The sequence below is a fragment of the Sander lucioperca genome, chromosome 21 (assembly GCF_008315115.2).
Source record: "Sander lucioperca isolate FBNREF2018 chromosome 21, SLUC_FBN_1.2, whole genome shotgun sequence".
Classification (NCBI taxonomy): domain Eukaryota; kingdom Metazoa; phylum Chordata; class Actinopteri; order Perciformes; family Percidae; genus Sander; species Sander lucioperca.
In genome coordinates this window covers 28,089,631-28,103,435 of record NC_050193.1, presented here as the reverse complement: position 1 = coordinate 28,103,435, position 13,805 = coordinate 28,089,631, and the positions used below count along the sequence as shown (strand labels likewise).

At 42.4% G+C, this 13,805-nt stretch overlaps 1 protein-coding gene across 1 annotated transcript in view; it reads right to left on the bottom strand.

Annotated features, from left to right (window-relative positions):
• grb2b (growth factor receptor-bound protein 2b) overlaps nucleotides 1-13,805 on the bottom strand; it is a 53,643-nt gene that overhangs the window by 10,775 nt on the left and 29,063 nt on the right. The window contains exon 3 of the mRNA XM_031321019.2: nucleotides 5,738-5,835. Coding sequence (XP_031176879.1) covers nucleotides 5,738-5,835 — 98 coding nt within the window. The remainder of the gene's footprint in view (nucleotides 1-5,737; nucleotides 5,836-13,805) is intronic.

The window sequence follows — 13,805 nt, the reverse complement described above, 5'->3', positions numbered from 1 at the left end:
ATGACGCTCGTGGGTGTGAACAAAAAAATATTTTATCTGATGTGCCTTTCGTTTATACGGCGACGGCGTTTTTGGGGCTTAAAAACGCAAAAAAGTGAAACCACCCTGCAGAGTGGAAATCTTAAAAACGCTCCACTGTTGCGTTACCGTCTAAAGGGTAAAAACGCAAAAGTCTGAAGACAGCGGTGTGGAGAGAGACGAGAAAAAGGCGTCGAGGTAGTCTGTTGTTACGGAGCAGGCTACAGAAATTATATGGTCCTGTTATCTAAAAGATTTTTAGAAGATTCAATGTAATGGCTCAATATTTAAATGATTTCGACAATGTGGATAAGGTTGTTATAGTCCAATGACCATATGTAGGCTGTTCATTTGAGCCAGAGTAGGTGACAACGTTGCGGATGAAGAGAAAGAGAGAGAGCGAGTGGCAGCGGTCAGAGGAGGGTCTGCTTCAGCCTCCTCTGTCCGCTGCCTCTCGCTCTCAAGCAGCGGCTGAAGGGCTGCGAGGCTCAGGATATCGGTAGTGCTCCCGTGGGTGCTGTGCTGTGGCTTATTACGGTCGACTGTGCCGGTCATCATCAGACAAACATGCAACTCCACCTCCTCGTCTTTCCAGACAAGCGGTTGTTCGCTTCGACAGGTTTTGGTTTTGTGCTACTAAGGAGAGAAGTAGAAGTAAGGTTCTACGTAAGCGCACGGTGTTGTGTGGCAGTGCCACCTAGCCGCCTGCCGTGCATACTACTTCGAATTTCACACACTTGTGCGTCACAATATGCACGCAGATTTCCCCCCCAAAACTCTTGTCTAAACGCAGAATAAAAAGTGAGAACGCAACGCCACTTTTGCGTTTTCTCTCAGATCGTTTCCGTCTAAACATAGCCTAAGATCCAGGTCAGATCTTCTCGTGTAGAAATGCCAGGTCCTGCATATGCACAGCCTGCTAAATGGCACAGCTTTTCCTGGCTTCTTGAGTGAGTGGCAGGCAGTAAAATTAAGCCTGAACCCCTGATGAGAAGGTAATAATAAAGTAATGATCAACTTGAAGAGTGAAATTTACCTCGCCAGTGGAACAGGCAGTGATAACTGCTGTGCAAAGCTCTCATGGAGTCTGATGACAATATTGGTTGGGATATGCGAACGTATAAATATTCCAACATCGTCACAGTCTGCTAATAAAATCATTTCAAGTTAAATCCACGTGTTAAAATTCTAAAACTTTAACAAATGCTTTACATTCAACAGGGACAATAATGCCAATCTACATACAGCGCTGAGTTTAACACAATTTTTTATCGACAAAATAATCTACAGTTGTGTTCAGAATAACAGCAGTGTGTTTAAAAAAGTGAATAATGCTCAAAATCCTTAGAATAGCTTTTAATTCCATAATATCAATGCATTGGGAACACTGCACATTCAATTCCAAATTGAAACATGACCAAAATTGATTAAGTTTGTGTTCTACCTTTACAGAAAGTGAAGAAAAAGGAATATTTTTACACTGCACTAATATTTAGTTGCATAACCATTCTTTCTGAGAACCGCTTCACATCTGTGTTGCATGGAGTCGACCAACTTCTGGCACCTGTGAACAGGTATTCCAGCCCAGGACCATTGAACTACATTCCACAATTCCTCTGCATTACTGGGTTTGGCCTCAGAAACAGCATTTTTGATGTCACCCCACAAGTTTTCTATGGGACTGAGGTCTGGGGATTGGGCTGGCCACTCCATAACATCAATCTTCTTCATCTGGAACCAAGACTTTGCTCGCTTACTGGTGTGTTTTGGGTCATTGTCTTGTTGAAAGAGCCATTTCAAAGGCATTTCCTCTTCAGCATAATGCAACATGACCTCTTCAAGTATTTTGATGTATTGAAACTGATCCATGATCCCTGGTATGCGATAAATAGGCCCAACACCACAGTATGAGAAACATCCCCATAACATGATTTTTGCACCACCATGCTTTACTGTCTTCACAGTGTACTGTGGCTTGAATTCAGTGCATGGGGGTCGTCGGACAAACTGTCTGCGGCCCCTAGACCCAAAAAGAACAATTTTGCTCTCATCAGTTCACAGAATGTTGCTCCATTTCTCCTTTGGCCAGTCAATGTGTCCTTTGGCAAATGTCAACCTATTCAGTACATGTCTTTTTTTCAGCAATGGGACTCACAGTTAACTTTACGTCTTCTCTGATTTTCCTGGAGCTGATCATTGGTTGAGCCTTTGCCATTTTGGCTATTCTTCGATCCATTCGAATGGTAGTTGACAATTTTTTCCCACGTCGTTCAGGCTTTGGATGCCATTTCAAGGCATTTGAAATCATTTTGGCTGAGCAGCCTATCATTTCCTGTTACATGATGATTACTATGATTCATTTACACAGAATGAGCAGCATGCATGTCATGACTGTTGGGTCTGTTGGTTGTCTATGACTCTACAACACTTACTAGGAAATTATTTGCCATGTAAAATATCACTTCTACCAAAAAAATTGATTTACGAGGTTAGTGATGTTGGACTGCTATTATTTTGAACACAACTGTATATCAAAAATAATACAGGCTGTATAAAAAAAACATGAGAATTTTTTTTACCAGTTTGTTTCAGCCAACCAATCCAAATAATTGTTGTTTTGCTACATGCAAAGGTTTATGGTATGTCCTACCTTTCTGTATGCATGTCAATTTACAGAAAACAGTGCACTCAGTATGAATGCGTTGAATATTCTGTGTAAGAGCTGTAACACCCTTGAGATTCATTATAATGATTATGAGAGGTTAGATGTATGAAGTGCTGCTAACTATTGATTGCCCATAACCATAATAAAGACTGCGAACACTTGAGTATTGTTGTTAAACTGGCACAAAGGCAGAAAAAAACAACACAAGAGCAGTAAAAAAGCGAACAAGAATAGGTGGGGAACTAGTTAGTGTATGGCTGGACCGTGTATGGTCAATGTGCTAAACTGTGGTCAGAATTGTTACAGGGATAGTTGGTGGAGGACACTTAAATGCCTGGCTGTCCTCTGGTGCTCCAAAACGGCCTTTACAGGCAACAGAAGCATCACTGCACGTGACGCTAGATAACATTAAACTCGGCAGCAGGTGCTGCTTTGTTACAGGGATAGTCAGTAGAGGATGGATACCCGAACCGAGCCCGTCGGGACCCTACTTCTTTTGACTGAAAGTACTGCCAAACAACACTCTTTCTGCTCACAAGTTCCATTTCCACTTTCTCACAGCCTAACCTAACGCGCCATCATTACGTCGACCAGCGTAGGGCATAAAGTGCAAGCGTAACTCTACAAAGAGTATAGAAGTAACAAGAGCATTCAGTCCAAGATAGCGGAGCTGCAGCTCGGTCATGGGTGCGTTTGTTTCACCTCGTTACTTCTCTATGGTAGTAGTAGGTCCCTATTTAAAATATGTATGTAAAATAAATAAACTAGATTAGATTCAACTTTACTGTCATTGCACGTGTCACAAGTACATAGCAACGAAATGTAGTTAGTGTCTAATCAGAAGTGCTTAAGCAGTGATTAAATAACATATGCTACAGTATATACAGAGCGCTAGGTATTAGGGCTGTCCTCGACTAAAGAAATTGTTAGTCGACTAACACTTATATGATTTTGTCGATTAATCGATTAGTTGATGTAATCGACAGAGCTGTGCTCTTTGAGAGGTGGTTAAGACTAGAAAAGCACAATATAAATGTAGTTAATGAACCATCTGTAAAACTGACTTTCTCCACAATTAATCCTGCAAAAGCACCACTTTAAATCTTGTGTTTACCAGAAATGTGCTGATAAGTTTCTTGGAAATGAGTAATTAAGCATGAATAAGCATAAAAAATGACTCATCAACTAAAGAAATCTTAGTCGACTAAGACCAAAACGACCGATTAGTCGACTAATCGACTAAGAGGTGGCAGCCCTACTAGGTATGAAGAATATATAAATATATAGATATGTGTCTATGTCTTATTACTACAGGTATGTACAGGCTATGGGTATGGTAATACAGAATAAATAACTATACAGTGGTGCAAACTACACGAAAATGAGACCAATTCAGTATAATTTTCTAATCATAATTTTCACTTGGAAATTCAGCATCAAGGTATTGGGGGAAAAAAATGGGTTTGTGTTATTTATTTATTTTTATTTTTGGGGGGGCTTTTTCCCTTTATTACAAGCGACAGTGGATAGACGTGAAAGGGGGAGAGAGATGGGGGAATGACACGCAGCAAAGGGCAGCAGGTCGGATTCGAACCTGCGCCGCTGCAGGACTCAGCCTACATGGGGCGAACGCTCTTACTGGGTGAGCCAGAGGTCGCCCCGGGTTTGTGTTATTTTTAACAGTAACTGATGATCCCAAAGTAAGCCAGCCCTCAGCAGTGAAATGCGAGGGCTGGGAGGTAAACTAACCGTCGTCCTATTGCCAACATCGGGTGAAACCGAGTAAGAAGATGCCGCTGGCTCTGGAGTGAATGTCTGTTGAATATCCAACTTGTAAGTAACCATATCGCTGTGCGCCGGCTTCGGCTGGCTGGACCGCAGACAGTGCTGCTGTTACGCTGTGATGTCGAGGGCTGCACTGGGATTGGGTCCTGCGGGACCCAACGCAACTCTCGCGGGAGCGGGCGGTTTTAACTTTGCTGCGGGCAGGAGCGGGCAGCTAAAAAAAACACTGCGGGATCGGGATGTAGCCTGGAACCCCCCCACGCCAGCAGACACCATAGATATACATATATACTGACTTAGTATATACTGTATAGCCTATCTATGAGCAGACACCAGCGCGCCTGAGCCTCCCAGGACAGGGGAGCTCCTCTGCTCCGTCCGCCCACTCCCTCATCCTCTGCTCCTTCCTCCCAGTCTGTTTTCTCATGCAGGATGGGAGAAGACACAAAATCAATGCATCTCTATTACTGTGCAGGCATAAATTCTCAGAGTATTGCGGGCGGGAGTGGACATACACATTGCGGGAGCGGGTGGGAGTGTAACACACACGTTGCGGGTGCGGGTGGTAATGGTCAGAAATTCGCCGGGAGCAGGATGAAGAAAACAGTCCCGTGCAGGGCTCTACTGTGATGCTCTGTCTCGTCTGTCTGTGCGCTGTGACCTCTGACTTTATCGTATATAAATGTTATTTACTATGTGAGAAAATGGACATGTGGCGTGAGAGTGTGTGAAAAGTGTCGGCCAAATTTTACATGCACTAACATTCATATGCACGTGGTATTTCGAGGCACCCGCTTCGAAATACCAAGAAAGACCAACACATTGACATCCCCCATTGCAAAAAAAAAAAAAAAAAATGTACATCTGCTCACACCCCAGCAATGATGTAATAAGGTCAATATTCAATTAAGCGTAAGAGGCCTGGAGCACATTAATAAAGAGAGAGCTAATCTGGCACTGAGCACAGGTCCAGAGGTAATGTCCTCTAAGCCTCTGCCAGGCGTTCTCTGAAGTGGTTTCACAAACAAACTTGACCAAGGCATTACATACAATCAAGTCTCATATATGTGAACAGGACACGTGTACTTCAAACATGTGCAACCTGAGCAACTGACAGTCAACATCCAAATTAATCAATACAGGCAGAGAGAGAAAAGAGAAACAGTAGCAGAATGCCATATAGTGTATGACATGTTCAGTGTAATGCACACTTTCATAGATACACAATCAAAAACTGACATTAGAGAAACTGGGATGTGTAATACTTACGGATGGGCTTTCATCTCTATGTAATTCTTGGGAATGAAGCCATCTTTTCCGTTTAGCTCTGCCTTGTACCAGTTCTGATCACACTCTTCATTTAATACCTGGTGTTGACGAAAAGAAAGAAAGAAAGAAAGAAAGAAAGAGAAAGAAAGAAAGAAAGAAAGAAAGAAAGAAAGAGTCGTTCAGGTTAGTGCCGCAAACAAATGTCAACAATGGACAGCAATCACCCTCCTAAATTTAGCTTTGAGCCATTTCCTTTCATTTCCTGTGACTTCAGAGGTTGCATGAACTGAATGTTAGACAACTGCTTGGTAAATATTAGGATTAGGAAAGTACAAAACTAACAGCAGGGAGATCAGCAGGCAAATATAATCTAACAAATACAATTTAAAACCTTTGAAAAGATAGATTCTAATTAAAAAGGACCAATAATGTGTCTGTATGTGAGCTGCACCTTTAGCGATAGAGACTCATTCAGCAGAGCCCCGCAGTGACACAGACAGCTGTGAGGGCATTAATGTCTGACAAAGTATGGCTACAGTGCAGGTGTGCTGGGCTAGTGGTGCATCAGTGCATGTCCAAGTTAATACGCGAGTGCCAATTTGTCTATGTGTGAGCGTGCATACGAGGGACGGGCTGTGCTGGAAAAAAATTAACCTACATGCTGCAGCAGATAATTTATCTACAAACTAGAATTACCGCCTTGTGGTTGGATGCTTCCGCCAACCAGTCAAGTTGCAGTTTACATCCATATGTGTCCAGACTAGGGCTGCAACTAACGATTATTTTCATTGTCGATTAATCCTTTGATTACTTTCTCGATTATTCGATTAGTTGTTTGGTCTATAAAATGTCAGAAAATGGTGAAAAATGTGGATCAGTGTTTTCCAAAAAGCCCAAGATGACGTCCTCAATTTCTTGTTTTGTCCCCCCAGTGATTTGAATATTGCAATAGTCCATATTGTGATTTAGATATAATTGCGATAACTGTGCAAAAGCCTTAGCGGGCACCCAAGATTACTGTCACTAATTCAGTATCTGACCGCTTATGTTCCTGAGTTTTTGTACAAAGTACAAATTTAAAGAAGAAATAAAAGAGAAAAATATACATTAATTAGTAAAAGTAGTGCATACTATTCTTCCTTTAACTACACTTTGCATTGTGTGAAATATTAACTGCATTTCAGCAACATCTAGATATGTACACATTTCTGAGGAAAACTAAGCAACAGCACTGAGTCACGCAGCCTTCATTTGAATAATGTTGCAAAACCCAGTCAAAGCCTGTTTGGTAATCTCTGCCAAACGTACGGCCACCAAATACCAGCAGGGTATAAAAGCCTGAGAAGCGACCGAAAAGTAAAAAAAAAAGAAAAAAAGATGCGATGCATGTGTCATGCAACCAAGCAGTCACTTGTTTGATTCTTTGAGCAGCTTGCAGTGAAACACTACGAACATTCATCTCATCGCTTTCATCCAGTCAGACAGAATAAAGGACTGTAGAATAACGTTTTACAACTGCATCACGTTTGTTAAAAGCCATTTCTTTCACCGTCTTTGATGACAACTCATCTGCATAATTCAAAGAAAAAGAAAAACATTTTTAGCTGGATTAAAATAATCGATTCTGGGGCGGCCTCTAGCTCACCCAGTAAGAGCGTTCGCCCCATGTTGGCTGAGTCCTTTGCAGTGGCGCGGGTTTGAATCCGACCTGAACCCTTTGCTGTGTGTCATCCCCATCTCTCTCCCCCTTTCACGTCTATCCACTGTCACTACAATAAAAAGGGAAAAGCCCCAAAAAAATAATCTTAAAAAATAATAATAATAATAATAATTAAAAAATAAAAATCTACAATTAAAATTGATCTTTGCTTGAGTGATCTGATATTGATTAATAAAATCTCGAAATCAATCTTTTTTTTAAAGATTATTTTTTGGGCATTTTTAGGCCTTTATTGACAGCACAGCTGAAGACATAAAAGGGGAGAGAGGGGGGAATGACATGCAGAAGGACCGCAGGGTAGCCTGGGTAAATCCTAACGAACGTCCGGCAAATTTGAGATTTGCTCTGCAAGTCAGTCTGGCAAAGAGCCCATTCAAACCCATTTCCAATGTCCCTGAAATCGAGGCACCAATCACAACCGCTGAGGCGGGCTTTACACCAATCACAACCGTTGAGGCGGGCTTTACACCAATCACAACCGCTGAGGCGGGCTTTACACCAATCACAACCGCTGAGGTGGGCTTTACACCAATCACAACCGTTGAGGCGGGCTTTACACCACTCACAACCGCTGAGGCGGGCTTTACACCAATCACAACCGCTGAGGCGGGCTTTACACCAATCACAACCGTTGAGGCGGGCTTTACACCAATCACAACCGCTGAGGCGGGCTTTACACCAATCACAACCGTTGAGGCGGGCTTTACACCAATCACAACCGTTGAGGCGGGCTTTACACCAATCACAACCGTTGAGGCGGGCTTTACACCACTCACAACCGTTGAGGCGGGCTTTACACCACTCACAACCGTTGAGGCGGGCTTTACACCAATCACAACCGTTGAGGCGGGCTTTACACCACTCACAACCGTTGAGGCGGGCTTTACGTGACGACGATAGCTCAGCGACGGCAAGCGGCTTTTGTTTACATTCAACATGACGGCTACCGAAGCGCAACGTCACCTGGACAGTTGGTCCGATTGGTTGGACTACCCAATTGTGCCCAGAGGCATTTTAGCGGTGTCCGTTGGTGACGCCCCTTTGGAAATGAACTGCCAATGAACCTTTCCCAAACCCACTCTCAGTTACAACTGTGAAGGGTTTGGTGTCAACCAGGCTAGCCGCAGGGTGGAGTCGAGGAGTAAACCTCTATATATGGGTACCCGTTCTACCAACTGAGCTATCCGGGCACCCAAAGTCAATCTCTTAATACATGCCTTTATATATCTCAATCTTTTTGGGGGTCAATTCTTAATGTAAACATTAAACTGGTGCATTAAATGCAAAAAAATATTTGAGAGTTGCTTCTTGCCTGTACAATTTACAGCACACGTTCTCTGAGAATCTCTTTTATACCCGAGCAAAATCGGTAATGTAACTGAAGTTTCACTAACGTAATTGGTATCAAATCAAAAATGTAATCGAATCGGGACCTTGTGAATCAGAATCAAATCAGGAAATCATTAGTGATACCCAGCCCTATTGGCTAAGGCAGCATCAGTGGAGTTTTCTGCCAAAAGAAAGCCGCACAATGATACACAGAAAACGGACACAAAAAGACAATCCTCGATGCATTTTTTTTTCTTCCTCTCCCATTTAATTCATAATTTCCCCACTAACCCAGGCCGAGACAGCTGTCCAATTGGCCCCTGTGTAGTGTGACTGGCTGTATTTGCTCCAGTGAGCCTGCAGAATGCCAGCTGTCACTGGCCTCTCCCAGCTGCTTGCCCTGCACAAGACCAGCATTACTGGTTTAGGGAGTGGCCTTGAACAAAAGCATACGTATTGTAGATACAGTTGTGTCTATAGGTGCATGTGTAACACAGTGGACTTATAGATATTAAAGTACATCTGTGATACAGAAAGATGGAAGGGAGCCACATGGGAAGAGTGTGTCTATGCTAGTCTATGTGGCACTGTCTGAGCCAAGACTCACACAAAGGGCCTTAGCCTCTGGGATGTATGTTGACACATTAAACCGACCTTTAAGAACTAGCGCCAAAAAAGGCAAACTGATCCAACACTGCGCAGCCTTGCGGCCAGCTGACTGCTGACATGCAGTTTTCTGCTCACATCGGCACTGGCATTGTCAGCTCGTGGTCAACTGCTCATGAAGAGTGACAAGACTGTACAGCCATCAGGGCTGATTGATTATGGGAAAAAAAAAAAATCACAATTATTTAGGTCAACATTGAAATCACAATCGACTTCAAATCCAAACTGTTCCCAGACAACGGAATTTGCTCTCCCCTTCTCCTCTCGTCACCAGATACCACAAACAGGAGCTCGCTGACTATTGGCTGAGTTTAGCCTTCGGGAGGGGGCGGAGTGAGTTTAGCCTTTGGGAGGGGTGAAAGTGTGTGTGTTATTCAGAACACAAGACAAAATAAGTTTACTTGCAAAACCTAATGTGCAAAATAATAGCTTCTCGATTACATTTTTTTGTGATCGTTAGGAGACGAATGAGCTAAATGCAAACATCAGCATGCTTAGATGCTCACAATGCTTATGCTAGCACGTTGATTTTAAGATGGTCTAATGATCATAATCTGACTTTAGCATGTTAGAATGCTAACATTTGCCAATTAGCACTAAACAAAGTACAGCTGGGGTACAGCGAATGGGAATTTCATTGGTTTTGCAGGTATTTTGGTCATAACTCTAAGTGTCAAATTAAGACTTTGACCTGATGATGGCGCTAGATGAAAAGTCAGGGGATCATCAAAGTCGGTAGGATTCATTGTCTGGGGACCATGAATGTCTGTAGCAAATTTCCTGGCAATCCATTCAAAGGTCCTTAAAATATCTCACTCTGGACCACAAATGTCACTGATGGTGTTGGAGAAAAGGTCAGCGGATCACCATTATTAGTAGACATCCTCTTGAGACAAAATGTCAAGGCAAAAATGGAGAGGGGAAAAATAAGAAGAAACCACAGTAAGTTGTAACGTTAACAGCCATTCATTCAGTCATCTTGCTTTCACCGACTGCCTCTAATGCTCAAACAGCTGATCTGCTGTCAGTAGAATCCCACCAACATGCCAAGAGCCACGTGTTGCACAAACTGTGTGATTATTAACCACAGACACCCAATGGCCAGATGTAGGTGTGGTGTGTTAAGGGCCTTAACACTTCTTATAGATTCTGTGAACTCAAAATAACTCCCTTTTACTCTCTGCCAACAACACACACACTTTTTTAACCTTTATTTATCCAGGTAAGTTGATTGAAAACAAATTCTCATTTGCAACGACGACCTGATCACATTCACACAGTTCCACATTCATACCTGGAAGCTGCCCAGTACAACCACAGTCTGATCTGCTGGCCACTGAGCAGCTAAGGGCCTTGCTCAAGGTGGTAATGAGGGAGGGACAAGCGCTGCTCTTTCACTTTCCCCACCCAGATTTTATCCTGTCGGTCTGGGGATTGACCGACGACCTCCCGGTCCCAAGCTCGCTTCTTTAACCTTTAGGCCACTGCAGAGGGGATAAGCTACATATTGTAGCAGGGGACTTTAAAGTGTTCATATTATGCTCTCAGGTTTATAATTGTATTTAGAGGTTATACCAGAATAGGTTTACATGGTTTAATTTTCAAAAAACACCATATTTTTGTTGTACTGCCCATTGATGCAGATCCTCTTTTCACCCTGTGTTCAGGTCTCTGTTTTAGCTACAGAGTGAGACCTCTCAACTTCTCTAAGATCTTTGTTGGCAGTCGCACATGCTCCGTAGCTAGGTAAGGATTACATCAGCTAGCTAGCTGTTTCTCCAACTTTGGCCTGTACTAGGCAGGATTAGCTGGGAGACTTCTTCTAAACGAGGGAGCACTTCCAATTTTGTGTGGAATACCTGCAGAACAGGGACATGGAAGTAGTTCTATACAATTTATTTTGTAGATTAGGGTGAATTTGTGTGTGTTATAGCAGTGTTTTGCCATTGAGAACGAGCTAGCATGCTAACGGTTAGCCCCCTAGGCCCCTCGTCTCGGCTAGTGACGCAGAAAGCCGTGCAGATTTTGACCAGCTCACCTGGAGACTGAAGGCAGGACACATTCAGAAACCGTATCTCACTCTAAACAGCATGGATGGATTTTTTCAAAGTTTGTATGTGTGTGGAAGCACCAGAGACACAAAATAACACCCCAAATCCCAGAAAAAGTTTTTTTTCATAATATGGGCACTTTAACAAGGCGTCCTTAAAGTCTGTACTCCCCAGCTTTTTCCAGCATGTAGATTGTGCTACTAGAGGGAAGAACACACTAGACCATGTATACTCTAACATCAAGAAAGCATACAGAACTACGTCTCTCCCTCACCTGGGCCAGTCAGATCACATCCAACTACTCCTGATCCCAGCATACATCCCCGGTCAGAAGGACTATACAGCCAAGTAGGAGGACTATCAAAACCTGGCCTGACACGGCCCTATCCCAGCTCCAGGACTGCTTCCAATAAGGACATGGGTGTGTGCAATATGTTACAGAACAGAGCACTTTGTTTATTATTATGATTTAATATTGCTTGCATGCTGCACAATTTACATTACAGCAGAGGTGTACAACTGAATGTTTACTCAGAGTTCAATGTTCTTACACTAGTTCAATTTGTATTTTTTATGTATTTGAATTGTTTTTACTTACATTTTAAAGAAAATAAATAAGAACTGTTTTCATTCAACATTGTGCCCATTTATATAATTAGTGATTAAGTAACTGACTTTTAAAAACACATTTTTAAAGGATATCGTCTAATTATCGTTAAAATGGAGATTTTATCGTTAAAATCTCCAAAAATATCGAGATATTATTTTTTGTCCATATCGCCCACCCCTAATTGTCGGTTAACTGTTTAACGGTTAATCATTAACATCCGTAGCTCACATAAACGGTTGCATTGGTGTCTCAATGATGCTGACAGCAGGAATAAACAACAGCATGGCTCCTAAGGCCCCGATCAGACAGAGCGCATTTTAGCAGCAATTAAGGGTTTTACTCGCCGATTTTGCCTTGCTGAGCGCCTTACGTTTTTTTGCAGGAGCACCCTGAATGCCTCGAGTTGAAAAACTTCAACTCAGAGCGGAAAAAATGCCCGACGTCATTTAACTTCACAGCAAAATAGCAGCAGCCTAAGGCTCCATTAAACAAACAAGTAGGAAAGAAATCCACAACTGCCGGACCATTCCTCGGCTCTGAGGGGCGCCAGGCAAACAGCGGTGACTCCCGGACGTTACTGTATCCACCTAGCGGTTTCACCATCCCCAGCCTTTGTACAAAGCTAAGCTAATGGCTGCTGGCTGTAGCTACATGTTTACCTTACAGCCAAATGAATGGTATTGATCCTCTCATTCAACTCTGTCAGAAAGCAAATAAGCGCATTTCCCAAAATAAGTTAAGTTGAATACGTCTGAATAGACATGTCAAAAAACACTAAAACCTGGCACATATACAATAAGTGCCCATCCCAACTGTTGCAACCAACTTGAAAAGTATTTAAGTCAAATTATCTTAGAGCGTTAAGGAGACATTTGTTCAACACATTTAAAAAGACAAGACCTGGTTATTAAAAAGAATTTGATTGTTACAATACGTCAAAGCCCAGTGGAAACACTCGGCTTAGACATGCCTTTGGAGTTACATTTGAACTTAAATGCCTACTGCTATCTGGTGGTTCTACAAACCGAAAGAATTGAAGCCCATGAGGAAAAGCAGAAATAAAATATTTGCTTGTCTGGCAGTTTTTTTTAGCCATACAGAGAGCAGACAACCACAGCATTGTGTGAGAATGAGCTCTGTGTCTGTGCTCCAAGCCGAGCCAGCATTGTGCCATTGCACTTCCGTGGATGAGACGCATTCCCTCCCTCTCTCATTCTCTCACTGAAGATTTTTTTGTCTCTTTAATCTGATTGAGCCACAATAGTTGTAGGAGTTTCTATTTGAGAGGCTAAGGTCCAGGCCAGGGATTATCTTGTCCACAGCTGCCACTGTAGACGCCATCCTCCCCCTGCCATTCTCTCTTGCACACACTAAAATATTATAGCACTTACAAATCCATGTGTGATGCTAAAATTGGGTAGCTTTCATTTACAAGAGAACCAAGTCCACAACTACCAATTCAGTAGGTCTCTGTATATCAATGAAAATATAAAATATCTTGTGTAAATCCATCTGATAAACAGGACTGCATCGTCATTAATCATCTTCATTCTTCACAGGCTATTTTATCTTTACACTAGAGATTTAACTATGTCGATGTGGAGAAACTGGTGCAACATAATGGGATTTCTTTTCTTCTGTCATCTAATGGAAAAAAAACACAGAAAATCACATTTTATAATCATGTTAAAG